Genomic DNA, 20,455 nt, shown 5'->3' with positions numbered 1-20,455 from the left:
GGCTATTTCTCCACAACATCAAACTGTAGATGAGATGGAGTTAAATGAAGCCGTGATACGCCGTAATCAGGTCCTGACTAGATCAGTATTTAGCTAAGGATCTCAAAAGATAAATTACAGCACAGTATAAAGCAAACATGATTATGTAGGTATTCCAAGTCAATCCCTTATCCAGGAATATGCCATGGAACTTTGAACAATCGACTTCATTCATCAGAGAATCGTCCAATACGACAACTGACCCGTCTTTGGGATCTCTCCGATTTCAGTGTGGAAATCAGCACATTTGATTTTGAGAAATTAATTTGAGATTGAGGGTTTTGAATTACTGTAAATAATTATATGTGTCAACAAAAGATTGTTGTTTCAGGATTTTTTTGGAATTATTACTGAAACAAGGTGTTTTGTCATCAGCATACTGTAAAAGGCTTCCAAACTTTAGGGATGACCGTAAGTCACACATAAGAAAAATAATTCGACTGTGAATTGATCCACGAGGGACCCCGTAACTCAATTGCATCAGTTCAGAGAATTTGTCAAAAATTTGGGCAACTCGTATTTTATGGCTAGAAAATGAGCTTAGCCATTGAAGAGCCACATCTCTAGTACAATAAATTTCAAGTTTGTCATACAATTTCACGTGATCATTACAATCAAACGATTTTGATAAGTCGAGAAACCCACTTTATTTGACATTTGGACCTTCTAATCCCTCTACAACCATTTCGATTAGATTCACAATTACAACTTGAAGTTGTCACCGATATTTATATCACTTCGCGAGTACGTTTTATTATTTGAACGTATGTTATAGTAATATAGCCCATGTCTTGTTAACCTAATTTATACTTCAATAAATCATAAATAAAATAATATTTTAAACATGGGAATAAAGTTGAGTGTAAAATTGTGAGAAAAACTTAATTTGTTATGGGAGAAAAAAGAGCTTCTGGTTTCTGCCAACACTGATTATAACAGCTGCAGTATTTATTTTATAGCCCAGGGAGATTAAGAGGTCGTTATCAGTATATTTCTTGGTTGTCTTAAATTTATTTAAATATGCCAAAAGTAGAACCAAGACAAGTTTCTCCTGTTATTGCAGCTATAAGGAATTTCTTTCTAGGAGTAAGTGGCTATTCTTTGATTTTTAGATTACTTGTAAAAATTGTATTGTTTAAGGTTAGTTGGTTATGGAGGAGGGGGTTGTATTTTATTGTTCATATTTTATTATTCTTGTGACGGGTTAGGAACATTTAAAGGGTATATGTCAAATCTCAGTTTTATGATCTATATGACAACCTTACTAGGCGAAAGAAATGAAAAGCAAGCAATTATTTACATTAACTATTATAACCTATTTTGAATAGAGTTAAGAGGAATTTAAACTTTGAGAAGCCACAGGCAAAGTGACTCCTCAGGAGCCTTATATTTAAAGTGCAAATAAGGCTATTAAAATAATTTTAGATTAAGGTAGTACCTACATTGAACAAAACAAGAAGGTCGATGTTTACTTTAGCCATTTTACCTAAACTGATCTAAAACCACTTTTAACAATTTCTTAAAGTAGGGTGGTAAACATTGTTTTCAATAAAGAATTGTAGGTGCAGGCAAACCATATAAGTTTTATTCCATTAAAATGATATATTAGAAATTTATATCATATCTATAGATCTAGGTAATCAGTGGGAATTGGAATTTTGGGTGGAAAAGGACAATAACTAAGGTTAGACATTTTAAAGGACGGGATAAGAGGGCTATCACTATTTACACGAAAAAGGGCAGGGAATTTGTGCTGAGGAACAAGTGTAATACTGAGTGTGAGAATAATTTAAGAATTTATCATTCTCTCACCATATTCTGAACATCATGTCCACAGTTTCTTCCTATATAACCTAGTGAAGTTTATTCATTGTTTTTGTCCCATGTTATTTCAGTCTTATATCCCATTATACAATTTGTATGGCGTCTCTTTGATTTATTTTTCGTTTCCTGATCCATTGTGTTACTAGTTTATTTCAAAGGACAGACGCTGTTCTGTCTTTCATGTACATTTTGTAGTACTAGTGAGGGATTTTTTCTACAAATTTTGTGTTGTGAGTGTACTATAAAGCAGGCAACTATTATTGTGTACTTATTTCTCTTTAATTCATAATGGGCTTTTTAATTCTTTGTGTACTTGGACAAGTATGGTGGCCATTGTCCTCTTGTTATGTACAATAATATGGTTTGGTGAGTTTTTAATACTTTTAGCTTTCTCATGCATTTGTGATTCAATCCTTTCAAAATATTAATATTTTATTGGGTTATACTACAGGGTGGTGCATATGACAGTTTCCCTAGAAGAGAAATTTAAAGGTGTTATAGGTTAATTAAATAAAACACTCCTTTAGGCAAGAAAACAAATCCATTATATGAAATTACTTACATATTACCATACAATTTTATAACAGTTGTTCGAAACATCCACCCTGATTTTGTATACACTTCATACAATGACTGAGAACAGAAATTTTTAGCAATAAAGGTTTATTGTTATAAACAAGTTCAAATGCATTTCTAATTATGTTTCTGAGTTCATCAAGATTTTGCGGTTTTGAAGTATACACAGTCTCCTTTAAAATACACCACAGTGAAAAATCACATAGGGTCAGGTCTGGCGAGCGCACAGGCCAATCGATTGTATCACGTGACCAATCCATTCATTAATGTGTTATTTAAAAAATCTCGAACTTGGATACCGAAATATGCTGGGGCACTATCTTGTTACCATATGAGTGAATGAATATTGAAAACAGGATTGTGTCTGAGCTCAGGAACTACTACTTCTTGTAGCAACCGTAAGTAAATTTCTGAGTTAACATTTCCTAGAATAAAATAAGGGCCAATCAGTCCAGTACTCGAAATACCTCCCCATACCATAACACCAGGCACATTGAGTTCTGCTTGAATTATGTTATGAGGATTTACATCCTACCAGTACACGCAGTTATGCCGATTAACGTGTCCATTTAGTTTGAAACGTGCCTCATCACACCACAAAATTGATCGCAAGAAATTTGGATCAGCCTCTGAGCGGATAATTATTCTCACAGAGTTCCAATCGCCTATCAGAATAATCCTCGTGAACCACTTGGAGTAAAGATGGACGGTATGGCTTATGTTTTAATCGCTTTAACAGTCTTTGCACGCTTCTTCTCTGATATTTCTATAGATCTTCTTCTATTTCTATTTCTTCTTCTTAAGATGCCTTACGAGTCGATTTACCTGGACTGGCTACAAAAGCTTGAGCAACTGTCTGTAGGTTTTCTTCATTGCAAATTGATCGTGGACGACTACACTTTGGGGCATTTAAAACGCTTTCTGTGTTTTCAAATTTCTTATTTAATTTCCCCATATACTGTCGAGTAGGTATCGTGAAACCTGGATATTTACCACTAAATTCTTCAATTATTATAGCAGTATATTTATTATGCTGAAAGATGTAACAATCAACTGCTCAACAGGCTTCAACGTGCTCAAAACTATTGTATCAGATTTATTTTCAATCTCAGACGTTATGAGCATGTGACTCCATTTTTCAAACAGCTATCGCTTCTGAAACTTCAACAACTTCGCCAACTTCACATTCTTTCAACTCTACATTCAGTTATCAAAAACAAGTCACCTGTTTACCTGTCCGAACATTTCAAATTTATTTCCGATATAAGTGAGCGACCTACGAGAAGGGGATCCACCTTACTGTCAATTCCTGTTCATCGATCGAACTTCTTCAGTAAGTCGTTCACTGTTCAGGCATGTCCGCCTCTGGAACTCTCTTCCTGATGATATACGTATTATAGAGGGCCGAGCTCGTTTTGGGGCAAAGGTCAAGGACTTGTTGCTGGCCGGTCTGTGGGGGTGACGGGTGGCGGTGCTCGTTGGCGTGCTTGTGGTCGGGCTGTGTGTTTGAGAGAATGAATGTAGTAATAACGAGAAATTCTTTAAAAAGTAATCTGTTAATTTAAGTTTTAATTTAACTTTGTTTGAATTTTTCTACATATTAAGCTGATAAATTTTATTTTTAATTATTAAATATAGTATGTATATATTTTGGTTAATTTTTAAGCATTTATTTTAATTTAAAATTTGTTATTAGTTAAGATCATTCACTGTACATATATCTGTATATTATGTGAGGTTGAGTGGTAGAGAGGGCTAAATAGCCCTAACTCCCGCCTCTTAAATAAAGGCATATTTCATTTCATTTCATTTCATTTCAACTGAAGAATGTAAACTCGTTGGGTTGTAAACATTTTTAAAACATACACAAACAAATAACAGATGCAAAAAGCATCACTTTACACTAGCCACTGGAACAGACAACAATGAACTTACTCTGTGTTACTGCCAACTTAACATTGTTACCATCCTATCGAAACAAAATATCCCAATTTATGGGGAAACTGACATATGCGTCACCCTGTATTTCGAGGGACGTTTTTCGTTCATTGCCATCAGCGTGGGACAGCACTGACTACCACAGCCTGCACTGATAGATGGATTTAATAACTATCAGCCCATTCAGTTAAACTAGCTTCTTTTAAGGGGATTAACAAATATTCAGTCTTTTGATTGTTTTTTTTTAGTTAACTTTTTAAACATTTTCTATTTGAAGAAAATAAAAATAATTTGAAATGGGTGTAGTAAATGTTTACCATTAGTTTAACAATTTTTAATTTAAAAAAGAATACAAAATAATATAAAATTAGGAGTTAACTGGAGCCTGAGGTACTGAGTATGCAGCTTAAAATACAGTCTTAATCTTCTTTTATTGCTTAAAACATACAATGAAATTAAATTAGCAACACAATAAAAAACGACAGACAGTACAACTATGTAAAGAAAAGATAACCTAACTCAATGAAACAAGCTTTTATTAAGATTTATCCTAGTACATTATTTTGCAGATCTTTATATTGATGAGATATACATAAGAGTGCAATTAATAATATTACATTTTTGGCTCTATATCCCCCGGTACACTGTACCATACTAGGTTCTGTTGCTAAAAACCCGGGGCGAAGAAAGGACAATAGCAATAGACTACTCTACATATTATGAAGACTTTAATTGTAGAACATAAACAATGGAAGCATCCTAAAGTGTACCCTTAATCTGTCACTGTGGCCAAATCCCTTTCAAAAAACATATTTAAGATAGGGTTCTGGGCGAATGATACGAGGAAATCCATCTGATAATGGACCTGGCCAAACACCACAATCTAAGTTGTAACTAGAATTATAGTAATCCTTCAGCTTGGGTGTTTTTGTAGTCCATTTGTTGGCTGCAGGTGTTAGTTTTTAGATGTGGTGGACCAACGCAGATATCAGGGAACCAGACCAATAGTTTGGAGTGGATGCATTATTTTGCAGATAAGGCACCCGGTTTGACTGTTGATCACCGACCAATGAACTAACTAATAGGGGACGGGAAGACAGGCACGGACTGAGCTGAATGTGTTGTTTGAAAGTGAGTGTGTAAAAGTAATGTTCAGGCAGAAAGACTACACATCTCTCAGCAAGTTGTTTGTTATTGTTGCATCTATAAATGATTTATTATGAAATAAGTTTATAAGTAGGAAGGAAGGTAGGTGCCAAAAATTTGAGAGAACATTTCATTTCTAAATTCGAATAATATGTATGAACATGTTTGAGCGTGGTTCAGGATTGGCATGGTGTTAATGGAAAATCATAAAGATTTAACTAAAGTTTTGACTTTAAACACGTTTTGTGTCTTAACCGCTAGAGATACAACAAAAAGTGATCTTTCTTCTAGGAAATTAAAATTGAAGTTTATTTCTGCCCTCTAATTTGAGATAAGTCCTCTGGTTTACCCGATACAGAGCTTAGGAGAAAAGACTGCACTGGTCAGCTCTTATGAATTTTTTCATAAGTAATTTCAATGTAGAATCTGCAACTATTACGTGTTTTCTAGGGCTTATTTGGGCTAAGCTAGAATTATGCCAAATTTCAAATTTGTAGTATATACCGGGAAACTACGGTGAGGGGGGGGGTTAATGTTCATGCGGGTAAAAAATATGTTTTTTACTGGAGTATGTTGTATCTGTGCTATTAAAGTAAATAGGGAATAATCTTTATCAGCAGAATAAGTATATCTGCTGATTAAAAATTTAAAATCACGTTGGCTATCTAATAACAGTAAAAACTTCAAAAACTTAACCAGAGGGGAAATTTAAACAGGCAACTGTTAGATAAACATAAATAGAATTCACTCTGTCCCCATCTACTATTGACGCTTCTCTAACGCTCAGCCAGTTGCACGAACTTAATAAGGATTTAGGTAGGATTTCCCTCTAGACCGTAATAGGCTTCTCAGTCCTACCTATGTATGTAGTATATTTTCTTTATCGGGATAACAAGGCAAACTCCACTATGGCACTGGATATATCTATCTTATACCAAAAGTAGATTACAAGAGCTGGAAGTAGATGCTTTTTTATAGTTTTTTGATTGAGGCAATAAGGTTCAGACCAGGACAATTGTGGAACCGTAAGTGAATTTAAACGGCCGTAAGTAGACCCGTTTTAACTGAAGTCGGCTTCTCAACCCTAAAAATGTATATATGTTTTTCTTTGTTGAGACAAAGCAAACTTTGGTACTGGAAATATCTTAGATTGAAAGAATATGACAAGGGTTTGAGTAAACGCTTTTCGACCGAAGTGGGTTTCCGAGACCTATGTATTTGTATTTACCTGATCGGGACAACAAAGCAGTCAGCTGTGGCATTGGAAACATAATTAATTTGAACCAGAAATGCTCGTACACATGCAAAACATAATAGAAGATTCAGGTTAAACTCTGTTCCTCTTAACTAAGATAATATGTACCTTATGTACTTATGTTTGAAAAATTTTGTAGGACTCCATCATATACATTATACTAAGTAGTGTAAGGACTTCGATTTTGAAAATTGTGTGTGAAGCCGCAGGTACCAGCTAGTAAGTTATATTTTTTATCCATTTTCTCTGTCAGTAGCCTAATACTATCAATATTAGTATCATCATCACAAAGTTAGTCAGCTACTTAGTAATTCCAATTACTGGTTGAATACTGGCTAGGATATGGTTTGATTTATGTATGTTTTTATCATAGATTACAATAAGACCAAATAGATGGGCTATGCCTATCTTGCCAACATTGGGGCAGGTGAAGCCAGGTCCGCCATGTTGTCGTGGGATAGAAACTCAAAACTACGCTCTGATTAGTGTAAAAATTCAGTTCTCCCGTTTCAATTACCTCGTGATCTACCCTACTTAGAATAAAGAAAATACTTTGAAACTTTGTATGGGTGAAGTCAATAAGCTATGAATGCCTGTGGTATCATTCGAATTTTCAAAAAATTTAGTTTTGCAATTTAAATAATTAAATAAAGTTGAGAATTATGTTTACATTTTAAAACTTGACATAAAAAAGTTAGTCGGCTGCTACTTTTGCCGTTTTTTGGTCAGGCAAGTTTAAAAACGGTGGAAAATGTTGTTGAATAGTTGAAGTTTTCAGAACATATTTTCTTTTTTAATTAGCTCTTATGGTTTGGCCAGAAAGTTATTGTTTGTGAGACGTTAGTTTACAAGTGCCGCGACCGCTTGGAGCTCAACGATCCGTGCCGGGCCATCTGTTTCCTCGTATCGTACATTATAGCATATTATAAAAAGTGAGTAGAACACGCTTTATTTGTACTTGTTTACAGTAATTACTTGAAATAAAATCACATAAGTTATGTAATTAATGAAGGAATTCAATCTGAGTCAATACTCTAAACAAGTACAACTAAGAGTTTATTTGCTATTTATTTTTTGCATATATACTATAATATGAGCAAAGTTTGTATATGCGGGTAAATTATTAGATGAGGGAAACATGACTTTAAACCTTATAATCCTTCAGCTCAAAATATCCCAAAACACAATATCTAAAGTTTATGTTTACATATTAGAACAAAGTGTATAAAGGTTTAATAAAATATTTTGTTAAGTCCGTAAACATTTATTATACAATTAGTAAGGCAATAAGTAAGATTTATAGATTAATTATAATAAAGTATGGAAAATTACTTAAATGTACAATAAAATATAGTTTCAACTTTACAATTCAGTTAATTGTAACTAATCTGTAATACTCAGTTGAGAAGAGGAGGAAGTTTTAAGTCATATATTATAAATGTTAGTTTATTGACCTTTTTCAATTAAAATTGCGATAAAAAGAAAGAAAATATAGAAATAGATTTGTTTTTAGGTGACCATTTCCAACCATGATGACAAACAAAACAAAAGACAAAAACTACAATACAATTGAAAAACTTAAACAATTAAAAGAACAGTTTAAAATTCAATGAACCAATTATTGCCCCATGAACGTTACTGTTTTCAAGAGATAATTTCTAAGTTTGGTTTTGTGTATTGATTCATTAAATTTCTTTGAAAAATGGTGTAGTCTAAACTTAAAATATTTCTTAGCTATTGCCTTTATAAGAAGTACAAAATGGTCAGTAAGCGGAGTGTATAGCAGGTCACTACAGTAAGTTCGACCATTGTGAAGTGAAGAGCGGGGGAGCAAGGCGACGCTCCTCAGTAGGGTGACTCACGCACGCGCCGCCATATTGTTGAGTATTAGCCGCTCCGCAGTGGCTTCACCTGCGAGCACCCGATGTCCTATCTATTGGTCTTATTGTATTCTATGGTTTTTATGCTTCACTTCCCTCTTCAATTTTAATCTTTTACGTGCCTCAGTTAATATAAAGGACAGAGACACTACAAACTCCATTGTATCTTGATTGGATATAGATCTATAATGTATTGCTTTGTGAAATATCTAGTAAACTCGGTAGGGATATTCCATTTATTTTTATTCAAATTAAATTTCTGACACTATCTTAAAAAATACATTTTAAAATAGTTAATATATTAGTGGTGTTACTTACACAGCCTGTGACAAAATCTCGTAAGTAAAATCATTAAAGAAATACGTTTTTTATTTAATAATAAGCTAGTCACATATTCCAACTTGTATTTCCAAGATAAATACTCCAGCTTAGTAAATATAGTACTGACAAGTTAATCTCAGTGACCTTAAAGTAAGTAACAATAGATACAATTCAAAGTATATTTAATTTTCAACATTGTTAATGGTCCTGTCATAGTGAAGACAGTGATTACAGTATTATTTAAGTTATTTCCTTAGTGATAGTAGACCTACACCTCATTTGGAATGAGGACACGTTTCATTGTATCAACTCAGCCATAGGTCTATTTTCCTAAACAAACTAATCAATGGGTTATTTTTTAGTGTTTGAGGACTAATATTTAAAATTATTTTAAACTGGTGTAAGAAGTGGTGTCATTTCATAATCTGTTTTATTACACTGCCAGCACCTTAAATTGAAACAAACTGGAAAATGGTTGGAAATAGGGGATGCAATGAATGATAAGCGAGGTCACTTGTATTCAAAATACTAACCCCCCTTTACAAGCATGAAATACCCTGTTTGTAATGCTATGGGCTACAGGCCATATCAACAATAAAAAAAGCTCAGAAAAAGCTCTCTTTGTTCATCTTATTTCAACACGTAAATGAATGAGTGAGTTATTTGACTTGGACCCATAGATTCTCTTCTAAAGGTCATCTTGTTGAATTGGGTACTAAAGTTGTTATGGTAACTTTGAAGAACCTTAGCCTTGATTTTCATTAGTTATAGACACCTGAGACTCAAACTCAATAACGTTATGAGATGAGCATATTCTGTACTACATGATATTACTCAATGTTATTATTGTAAATATAGCACTTTCAAATTCTGACCAGTTTGAATCACTGGTTACCCACCTTCGTGTCAATGAAACTACTTTTACTGTACAGTATGATGCTTACAGTATGAAATAGTTTTATATAACAGAAACCATGTTTTATGAAACATATTTGTAAGGGAAGGAGAACCTAAATACTCGGAGATCAAAATTGATGCAAAGATATCCCAAAGTTACATGTTAAATTGCAAACTTTCAGCAGTTATGTAAATTATACTTGGAACACTCAGTCAATAAAATCAATATTGACCATTGTTTTTGTAAATAATATAAATTATACCTGAATGAAATTTGTCTGGTTAAAATGTTACAGAGAAAGCATGATACCCCTCTGAGGTATGCTGATTACTACGCAGCTCGCACACAGCCTCCTCCTGACCTACCTGAAGGTCCTCACCATAGATTCTCAGCTAACTATTACTACAGTCACGATGCGCGCAGAGAAGTCTCTCCTCCTGCAGTTTTAGCCAGTTACCAAAAACAAATTGCAGCTCCTGAATCCAAGTTAGTTTATTTATTTCATATCAATTGCTGTAGCCTCATAATAGTTTGTTTTTGCTACATTTTTTAGTTTTTATTTTAAATAACTGATAGTCCCACCCATCTCAATAGTTGTACAAGGTTTGATATTCATTTTGATTTATTCTGAAAACTGAATAAGTGTTAGTTTGATTGGTACTTTAAAAAAATATTCAATCTCCTGGCTGAGTTTTAGGATCAAATTGGTGACATCTCAGTTGACTGCCTGACATGACACTATTGAGCTAACTCTGTAGACTGTCTTGTCCTGTGTGTTTCTGTTAGCTTGTATTCAATGTTTACTTTCTTTGAAAAAAAAACATTGCTTACTTAGCTTTCATTATTAGACTGTAAATTTATTTGAAATGAGCTTAGAAAAATCTTTGTTGTAATTATAAGCATAAAATGGGATGGAAGAGTAAAATAATACTAAGTAATAAGTTAAACCCTTTGACTAATAATCCTGCAACAAATTCGGGAGCACCCTACGTGCTGCCTGCAGTAATCCCGATAGCTGTGCGGGAAGCGCTATGGTGCTAAACAGTTTTCACAATAATGTTTTGTATTGAATAATCTCTCCCTTGAATATGAATGCGATCTAGTGAAATAAATAAGGAACAGTTTCAAGTAATTTTCGTCGTTCCCACTAGATTGTAGTTGTTTTATTTTTTTCAGACCCAATTGACAGTATTCAATCAGTTGTTCCAAGTTATCAGCTGATTCTATTTGTGTTTGTGTAGACAACCTTGTAACCTCACTTTTACGTAACCGATTGCCCTGATTGTAAAAGTTTTGTTGTGTTTACCGTGTGTAAATAAATGTAGCTGTTTGTGTAATTACTAATTATGTAAAATGGGGCCAGAAAGACTTACAGACGAATTTTTGGCTAAGATGCTCCCTTGAGACTTACTGCTCAGCATTTCCTCCCCCCCCCCCACCATCCCTGCTACATATAAGAATGACAAGCCGAGGAGAGCATGCCTCGTGTGCAGATAGACCAGCTTCGGCGAGAAGCGGCGCTGGGACACAAAGTGGTGGCCTTGCGACGTTCCGCTTTGTGTTTCCGATTGTTTTTGCACTTTTCATACCATCAAAGATTTCTGAGGAGGCTTGTGTACTGTTACTATCTTGTACCTAACCTGTACCTTAGTATGTTTATGAGAAAATACTGACTATTTTATCTTATTCTCATATTTGTAAATATAATAATTTTTGTGCATAATTAGATTATTTTCTGTATAAATAAAAAAAAACTTAAAACATGTTTGAATGTCTTTTATAACACATTTACTGCAGTAAACGAAAATCACCTAAAAAAAAATCGAAAAAAAAACTTACTTTTTAGGGCACTCTTACTGAGAAAAAAGCCACCAAAAAAGGGTTAAGTTGTCTAAATATAGAATGTGCAAAAATCTTGCCAGTGTTGTAGTTTAACAAACATTTTGAAACGAAAATTGTTAGAGCATGTTCTCTTCCTGATAGTGAAAAATTGTAGCAACATTTCTTTGAAAATGGCTTTGTTCACGTGAATTTGTACAAATTGGGGAGGTGTGGGGGTAAGGAATCTAAATAAGACTTTTTATGAAATCAGGTTTGTAAATGATTTCTTTTGAAGCTATAGTGCCCCAATATTAGTCACCCCTGAGACTGTCTCAAACGCATTTACCTTCGCATGTACCGCAAACAGGAAAGAAATCAGCACCTTGTAGACGGTTTCATGTTTGCAAAAACACAACCAGGTGGGAATCAAGGATACGCGCTACTGTGGAGTTGATCTGTGCACGGTACCGTGTTTAGCCAACTACAATTTTTCCGTTTGAATCAGGACTTGATTAATCTCAAAACATCGTATTTTATGTGATGTGGTCCGTGAAACTGCAAACGAAGATCAACATATGTTCATGAACTCCATCTGATGCCGGTTGGAGTTTATCTTGGCTATTTCTAGCCCCCAAACACATAACTATCCATTGAACAATTAAAGTCGGGTGACCGATTGTCTCAGGCCTTGACAACTAAATGAGCAGTACGCTGTAAGCGGTAAAGCGGCAAAACGAGCATTATTCATTATTTAATTCAGAAAATGTGCACTATAACAATAGCAGACAATGAAAGAAAAAGAAAGAAAAATTCATTTATTTCAAGCCATAATAGACACATTAAACATCCATAGTAACTAAGTATAGAAAAAGATCCTCGCATTGGTTGTAACCTGTGCGCGAGAATCGAGTCCGATCAGTCCACGTTCAGTTAACTAATTGATATATTTAAAATAATTAACAACAATTTTACACATTCTTTGTTTTTAAAGTGGAAATTACAGAAACAATATATCTGGCCGTACAGACTGTGGCTCTAACTATTGCAAGGTACAAATATGTCAAACATTCCACGCATGTTGACATGTTGATTTCAGATCAAACACAATTACAAGGTTTACCTAGTACCACCTAATTTACGGTACATCCACCCTTCCTACAATAATTAGTTAAAATCCTTAATAATTAAAATTCATTAGCATCATCAACATGTAAAAGTGGCCTTTTGGAGGTTGTAAAATAGATGTAAAACAAAAAGGACTTAAATGTGTTGGCTGTAAGCAGTGGTTTCATGTAAGGTGCATAAATTTACCAAATAAAATATGTCAACAAAATTTTTAAAACCAAGCCATTTATACTTGAAGTTTGGGCACAAGGTGAATGAATACCTTGCTACCTGAAGAGCTTATGATATATCACATATTAATTCAAACCTAAGCACGAATATATGAAGCTATGCAACTAAGAAGTTAAAGTTAAACTTAGAAAAATGTCTGAAGCAGTTGAATATATCATATATCCATTCTACATTTCACTGTAGCTAGTTACAAATGTGTTTGGTTTGCATTTATATTCCTTAATTAATTTTCTATCCAAAATCAGGGAGCTATTTATCCCACATTCTGTGTTATGAAAAGAGCCATGAATTTCTACCATTATCTCATTGGAATGTCAGGAATTTCATTTATCTGTAACAAAAAAATGTAGTTGTCATCCTTATAACTCAAAGTTTAATGTTAAAACCTAAAACATCTGCCTTTTGTTGAAGTTGAAACAAGACTTCTAAGTTCATGAACACACATTTTTATGTTCGTCATTGTCAAATATGTTAATGCTGTTTTATTTACACAAATTGAAGGAAAACTTGTAACATTTTCAAAATAGTATATTTTTACTTGAAGATTATCCTAGTGTAATTCCATATTTCTATGCATGGTTAACATGTTTTTTTTTACTTAGCAGATCATCAGTTTCTGAAGTTCTTGACATTATCAGTGTCTTTCTCCTCTCTCGGAGAAGTACTTGCAATGATAACTACTATTACTACACCATACTCCTGGTTCACATTTACACTCAAGCTGAAGTAAATATGTGATTGATGCCTATTAAATGTTTAACATTCCCAGCAAGATGATGGTTAAGGGGTCTACAACTTAAAGGTTTCATTTGAATAAATACACAGGAAATAGCTAGCTGGGAAGTATTACTATACTAACAAAATACAGGCCTGAAAGAAATAATGATTAGAAATTCAATTAAAAGTCATTGATATTCTCTTTTCTAATGTAATTCTTTTGGTGTTGATATTGTAATTACAAATTTTATATAAATGCAAATAATAATCATAATTAGATATTTGAGTTATTGTATAGCTTATCAATATTAATGGTGTGTACATTGTTTTAGAGATGTGGCAGCTTCTGGTGGCCCCAAAACTCCAGGCAAAGTGTACCATTGGGACTGAATTTGAAAAAAATGTGAACATTAAATAAAGAATAATAGTTAATTCCAAAACCATTTTTGTAGTAAATTTGTTGAATAAATTATTTATTGGTTCATTGTTGGTTTCATTTGGTTCGTTATCTAAACTGTATCTACAAAAATAGATTACTTATTACACTGGATGTTCATTTTATACTGTCCATATCTGGTATAAGTAATTGAGTTGAAATACATTTATTTTGATCGCTTGACAGTTAAAAAGACTCTTGTGAAACTTGTATTATTTTAGCCTGTTCCCCTCTCTCAGCCACTCAATCACAAAGTTCTTTAATGATAAACTATGCCTTACAACAGTTTATTTTTAATCTTATTCAAAACCTTGAGGTTTGGTTATAAAACAAGATTTAGTGATTTATTTGCACTCTGTGTTCAAAATATGCTTTTCGAGGGCTTTTTAAAAGTGAATTTGTCATGTTATTTTCTTGCATAAATACTTTTAAGTATTTTAAAGTAATCCTTGTTAGGGGGTTGGTTTCTATTTGTTTAATTTGGAGGTATCATCTGCTAAAATATTAAATCTGTAAAACATATTTAATTTTTTTAAAGAATTGCATGGACATTTAAAAAATTCCCTAACTTTTTAAATCATTTGCAAAAACAACAAATTTGTTGCATAATAAATAAAAAAGTTGTAATAAAAACCAATTGTACTAAACCATTGAATTGTTATAAAACAAATAACACATGTGATAATTTGTGTAAAAGATTAGTTTGTCCTAACAGTATAGCTCTGTTGTGTGTACTAATTAAAATAAAAATACTATTCATTGATTAATTTTTTCAACTCTTTTAATTTTGTTAAAATTAATGTAGAAAGTGCTTTTAAAAGTATGCAAACTAAGAAAACTAAAATTGTAGTAACTTACATTAGGCTCCAAATTAGGCTGCGTCAATATTGAAATTGAAAGGTGGCTTGAAAACTGTTCTAAGTGCGTACTACAATTTCCATGGTGTTGCCTCAACTTTAATTGCACTTCTGAGTCAGTCCACCACAACAACTGGTTAACTCAATACTTAACCAATTTCACAGTAAACAAACTACTCAACATAGGAACTTGCCATTCGAAGGTGACCTTTTCCAGACGATGTAGGGCTTAAGACGTTCTTCTTTAGTGTCGAACAACTGCCCTTTTGCAACAATTCTAAATTTTTGTTTTGAGGTAGTTGGTCATGAACAAATTCAATATAATCCAGGCCCAGAATTCCAATAGTAGCAGGGTCCACTCATATAGTAGAGCCAGTGACATTCAATGTCTCCTTAAATTCAAAATCGTCTGTTAAACTGTGAACTACTCTAACGTACTACTTCCTGCACGTCTCAAAATCATTGGAAAAATGAGAAACTACAACACAAAAAATCAAAACATTTTATTTTTTAATGTTTGGGGATATTGTGCTGGGTTTAATGAATTCATCCATATTGTAAAATGCCATAGAGAAAAAACAAATATGAGGCCGGCTTTGAAGTTCTTCATATTGTCTATATCCTTTATTTCATCCAGGAGCCGGTTGAGTAAAACAACGTTTGCCTATGACAGGAAACACTCGTGGCAAACCAGCCTATGGTGAGGTACGTTGAGCTGATCATGATGTCTTGTGTAGAATCTATGAATTTTTCTGCCTCTAATCAACCTGTTTTTGAAGTGGCAATATAAGAGAATTTACATAATGTAAAGACAGAGTAATGTCCAGACCTTCAGCCCCCTAAAGGAATTTATACAAGACTATGGTTTTAAGATTACAAATGACTGTAATTGCTTTTTTTGCAAAACAAACCCTGAAAATCAACATTATCACAGCAACCCCTTCTGGATAGGTGTGGAAAGATCATACGATAATATTCCGATACTTGCCTGGACAATATTGTAACAGACAGGCCAAAAGAATAGTTTACAATGTCATGTACTACAACCGGGCTTTCCCAATCATGCTGGTATTTTTGCCCTATTTTATGATAATAAATCCTTGTATTAAAGTAGAGATCCAAGCACAGTACACGAGGTAAAAGTTTTGAATTTTTCTGCTTTAGAGAAATATAACACTGCTGGAGATAAACTGGCAAATTTTGTCTAGGTATGATAGCGTTGACGATACTTTTGCTTATTTCATTAAATTGTTTACAACTTCTTATGAAGAATGCTGTATAGTTAAAAATATTAACTCTAACCCAGTTAAAGGCAAACCATTGGTTAAGTAGTTTATATTATTAAAAAAAAGGTTCTATTAATGAAAGGGATTGTAAGAGAGCATATGATTCAGCTAAAAATGAATACAAAAAACAAATAAAACAAACTAAGATATTTGCAAATGATCACTATATTGATAATTAAAAAAATAAATGTGAAGCAGCATGGAGGGTAATTAGATCTGAAAGTAATAATGAAGTAAAAATTAATGAAGTGCTAATTCCATCTGATGATTTCTATAATTATTTTATCACAGTTGCCTCCAAATTTAGCAATACAGATTTATCCTCTTTAAATTACAGTCATGCTACTGCGATGATAAATATGTTATAGAACGAGGAAGTGTAATACCTCATTTTTAAATGGAAATATATTCGTTTAAAGGATGTTTTATTTTCTGTCAACAAACTAATTGAGTTCCTCAAATAGTGTAGACTTAAATGGTTTTCTAATACACTTGTCAAGCTTATTATACATTTAATGGCAGAACCTTTAACTTTTGTCTTTAATTTAATGTTGGGACAAGGTGTATTTCCACTAGCTCTTAAAGTTACAAAAACAATTGGGGTCCCTCAATGATCTGTACTTGGGCCTTTTTAATTTATAGTTGCAATTCATGACTTTGGTTATAGTATGCCATGTTTTTCTTTTTAATATGCTGATGACACAACATCCATTAATAAGAAAAATAATCTTAATAATCTACTAACGGAGCAAGAACACTGTATGAAAATAGCACTTGAGGTGGTTTTAGACAAACTATTTATCAGTAAACAAGAACAAAACTGAAAAAAATGTATTTTCTATAAACAGTGTAACATATCATAATTTTAGCCCGGCAAAGTTACTTGGTATGTATTTGGATAGTACCCTTAGCTGGTCAAATCATGTCAACTTGCTTTGTACAAAATGATGGTTTTTTTGCTCTGTAAATTAAGAAATGTGTAAGTTTAAGAGTCTCACAACATCCTACTTTGCATTCTTTCCTAGTAACTTAAGCCATGGAATATCACTTTGGGGAGGCAGTAGAGAGCTTTTATATAGCAAAAGAAAGCTGTAAGGGTTATAAAAATGTAAGTGAAAGGAATCATAGGTATAGTGCAAGGCAGAGATATATGCTTAACCAATTTTCTGTAAGATTACAGAAAACAAAAAATGAGCCACATATACATGAAAATTAAATTATTTAATAAGCTGGCTGAAAGTGCATGGGAAGTTACTATTAATAGATTGAAAATTATTCTAAGCAAATGGTTAACAGAAAAGTGTTTTTACAGCATTGATGAGTAGCCTACCTGGTCTATGATATTAGTGATTTTAATTAGTATTAAGTATTTATTATTCTATTTATTATTTTGTTATTTGTGTGTATTTATTATTATTTTTTGTTTAATATTGTTATGATGTTGTACTGTATTTGTTTGTTGATTATTTTTGTTGAATCCATGTTGTTAGATTTATGAGTATAGTTTTTAAGATGTAATAATTGACCATGATTGTACAAATTTGACCATGTCTATTGCAACATTGTTGCCTCATGACAATAAAGATCTGTATCTAAATCTGAATATCCATGGGGGTGGGGAAGAGGGGGTGATTTAGAGGATGTAACCCGCCCCCCATTGATTCAAATATTCAAGGTATATTTTAACTTGCTTTAAACTGAAAGTATAATCGTAGTTAAACAATGTATCATTTTTCAGTTTTGTTTTTATTTGTGTTGATATTTTAACTATAACAGCTCACATACAGCAAAACACAAGACTCATGCTTTATAATTTTTTGGAATGACGATTCCATCTGAGACCTGAAGGGATTTGTCATATCATACAGACACTGTTACTTCCATACTTACCACGCTTCGGAAGAGAGAGACAGTGATCAGTTCATCAGTCATCTGTATGAACAGCTAATTTGTAATAGTCTTAACAAAGTTCTCATCACTTTTCATTGTTGGCACTAGTCATGTATTAGTGTTTTTTGTTATTAATGAATACCGATGGTGGTAGTTGTAACAAAAATAAAATAAAAGAACAAAACCTTTAGTTTGCTGATTTTACTATTTAGAAATATTTTATTTTGTAAAAGTTATTAAATTTTACTCGCTGTTACTGTTAAACATCTCCAATATTGTTTCAACCAAAACTGTGTAAAACGTATACAAAATTAGATGCTTATCAAAATTTGTTTTACAGTTTACTTGCCTATAAGAATAAAATAATGAACTTTTAACCCTTTGGTGGTGAACTTTGATTTATTAGAAGTTATGTAAAATCCATTAAATTTTTTTATATCATATTTCAATAAAATGTTCACAAAAACTGTAAGTTCACAACGAAAGTAAACAAATATTGTGGTGATTTGAATAATATTAACTTTAAATTAAAATTACATGAAATTAAAGAACATTTAAATGTAAAATACATATTATTTAAGTAATACAAATACATGGCCATATTTTCAAGTAAAAGATAAATATCCTGGAACCCCATTTTAGAAAGTTAAAAATCTAGGTAAAAGCTGGAGAATGTGTCCTCTAGTTCTTAATATATAGCCATTTTTACGAACCTCTGTAATTCTCCTTAATACATCATCGTTTTCTTGAAATTCTTTTGTGTTATTGGGTAGTTCTCAAAAGGTTAAATTTTCGCTTATGTTATATCCGGTTTTGAACAGCATACAATAATAATAATAATGATCTCAGACGGCTGTCAAACTTGCAGTTTTTAATATTATTAGCATTTAACATTCACCGGTGCTCCCTTACCCCGGTTTTACTGGGAGGGGAAAATTGTTAGTTTTGACTCCCTCCCCCCCATTAGGTCATCCTAGATACACCTATGGGTGTCTATTAGTTACATCTTTAAAATGAGACATCTTCAATAATGCTTGTATAAAAAAGTAATGGCGTACAACTACATGAGGTTTAACATTGTTCTTGCAGGATAAAAGGTAATTTTACTACAGTTGACTCTTAAGTGGCACATCTTGATCAAAACAACAGCAGACATTTAAAAATAATGTTTGGATCCACAAACTCAAAAGCTTTAGGCAAATCAAGAAACACTTTCTTTGTCTTGTATTTTCTTTTTCTTATTCAAAACATCCACAATTAGTCAATCAAATTCATGATCATAATAAAGATTTTCTTTGCATAAAGCCAATGTGTTTATTGAATACCTTGTTAAAAAAAGATCTTGTTAGGAAAGAGCTTTTCAAACACCTCACTAAACTATAACAGGATGGAAATTGGTCTATAATTTTCACACAACAGTAAATCACCTATAAAAATTGAAACTACATTTCAATTTTTTTAGGACATTCGGGAAAACATTCTATTCAAAAGAGATAATTAATAATTCAGTTAGTGGTTTAAAAGCAACACTGAACACTTTTTAAAACAGGTAGACACACCATTTAATCCGGTGCTTTTGAGTTTTTCAAGTTTTCTAATAGGTACAACTTTTGAATATTAAAGATTTTATTCTTCATAATGTCTATACCAAGGACCACTTAAATGAAAAACCAGTTTCTACAGAACATCACACGCTATTCAAATTTATTTATATACAAATTTTGTGTAGGTGCCTTTCTTACATAAGAAATTATGTTCCAACATTTATGATCAATATAGCTAAAATGGCATGTTTTGTGTGTGTTATAGGAGGGGGGACTTGATATTATTTTTGTGTGAATGTATGTGTGTAACTTATGAGAAATAATTACCAATGATGAGACTCACACCACAATCACACCAAATCATAAAAATACTCACGACCATAACGGTAATGGGAGTTTGCAAATTTAAAATTTCAAAACTTTCCAATATTTGACCTCAAATATCTGTGATGGGAGCTAAACATCGGGAGTATCTCTACAATGAGACTAATGGTGGTCATATTAGGCAGCATACTAAGCTGTTTCATGAGTAATGCCCAGCTTGCTGTGGTTTCAGTCAAGTATCGACTGCCCACTATAGTATTATAACAGACTGTCCCAATTTTTATTTAAGTAAGGTACATTAATCCAAACTTAATTAACTGTACTAATTGTAAAATGAATATTAAGTT

General features: G+C 32.7%; 1 protein-coding gene across 1 annotated transcript; it reads left to right on the top strand.

Moving 5' to 3' along the window:
* The first annotated feature begins 960 nt into the window (after positions 1-960).
* LOC124369093 (NADH dehydrogenase [ubiquinone] 1 alpha subcomplex subunit 7-like) lies at positions 961-14,255 on the top strand. The gene is made up of 3 exons (XM_046826826.1): positions 961-1,125; positions 10,173-10,363; positions 14,104-14,255. The coding sequence occupies exons 1-3, from the start codon at positions 1,060-1,062 to the stop codon at positions 14,159-14,161; spliced, it is 315 nt and encodes a 104-aa protein (XP_046682782.1). The 5' UTR covers positions 961-1,059; the 3' UTR covers positions 14,162-14,255.
* Positions 14,256-20,455: the final 6,200 nt, after the last annotated feature.

This window comes from Homalodisca vitripennis, chromosome X, assembly GCF_021130785.1.
Source record: "Homalodisca vitripennis isolate AUS2020 chromosome X, UT_GWSS_2.1, whole genome shotgun sequence".
Classification (NCBI taxonomy): domain Eukaryota; kingdom Metazoa; phylum Arthropoda; class Insecta; order Hemiptera; family Cicadellidae; genus Homalodisca; species Homalodisca vitripennis.
This window is presented reverse-complemented; position numbering and strand designations above follow the sequence as displayed.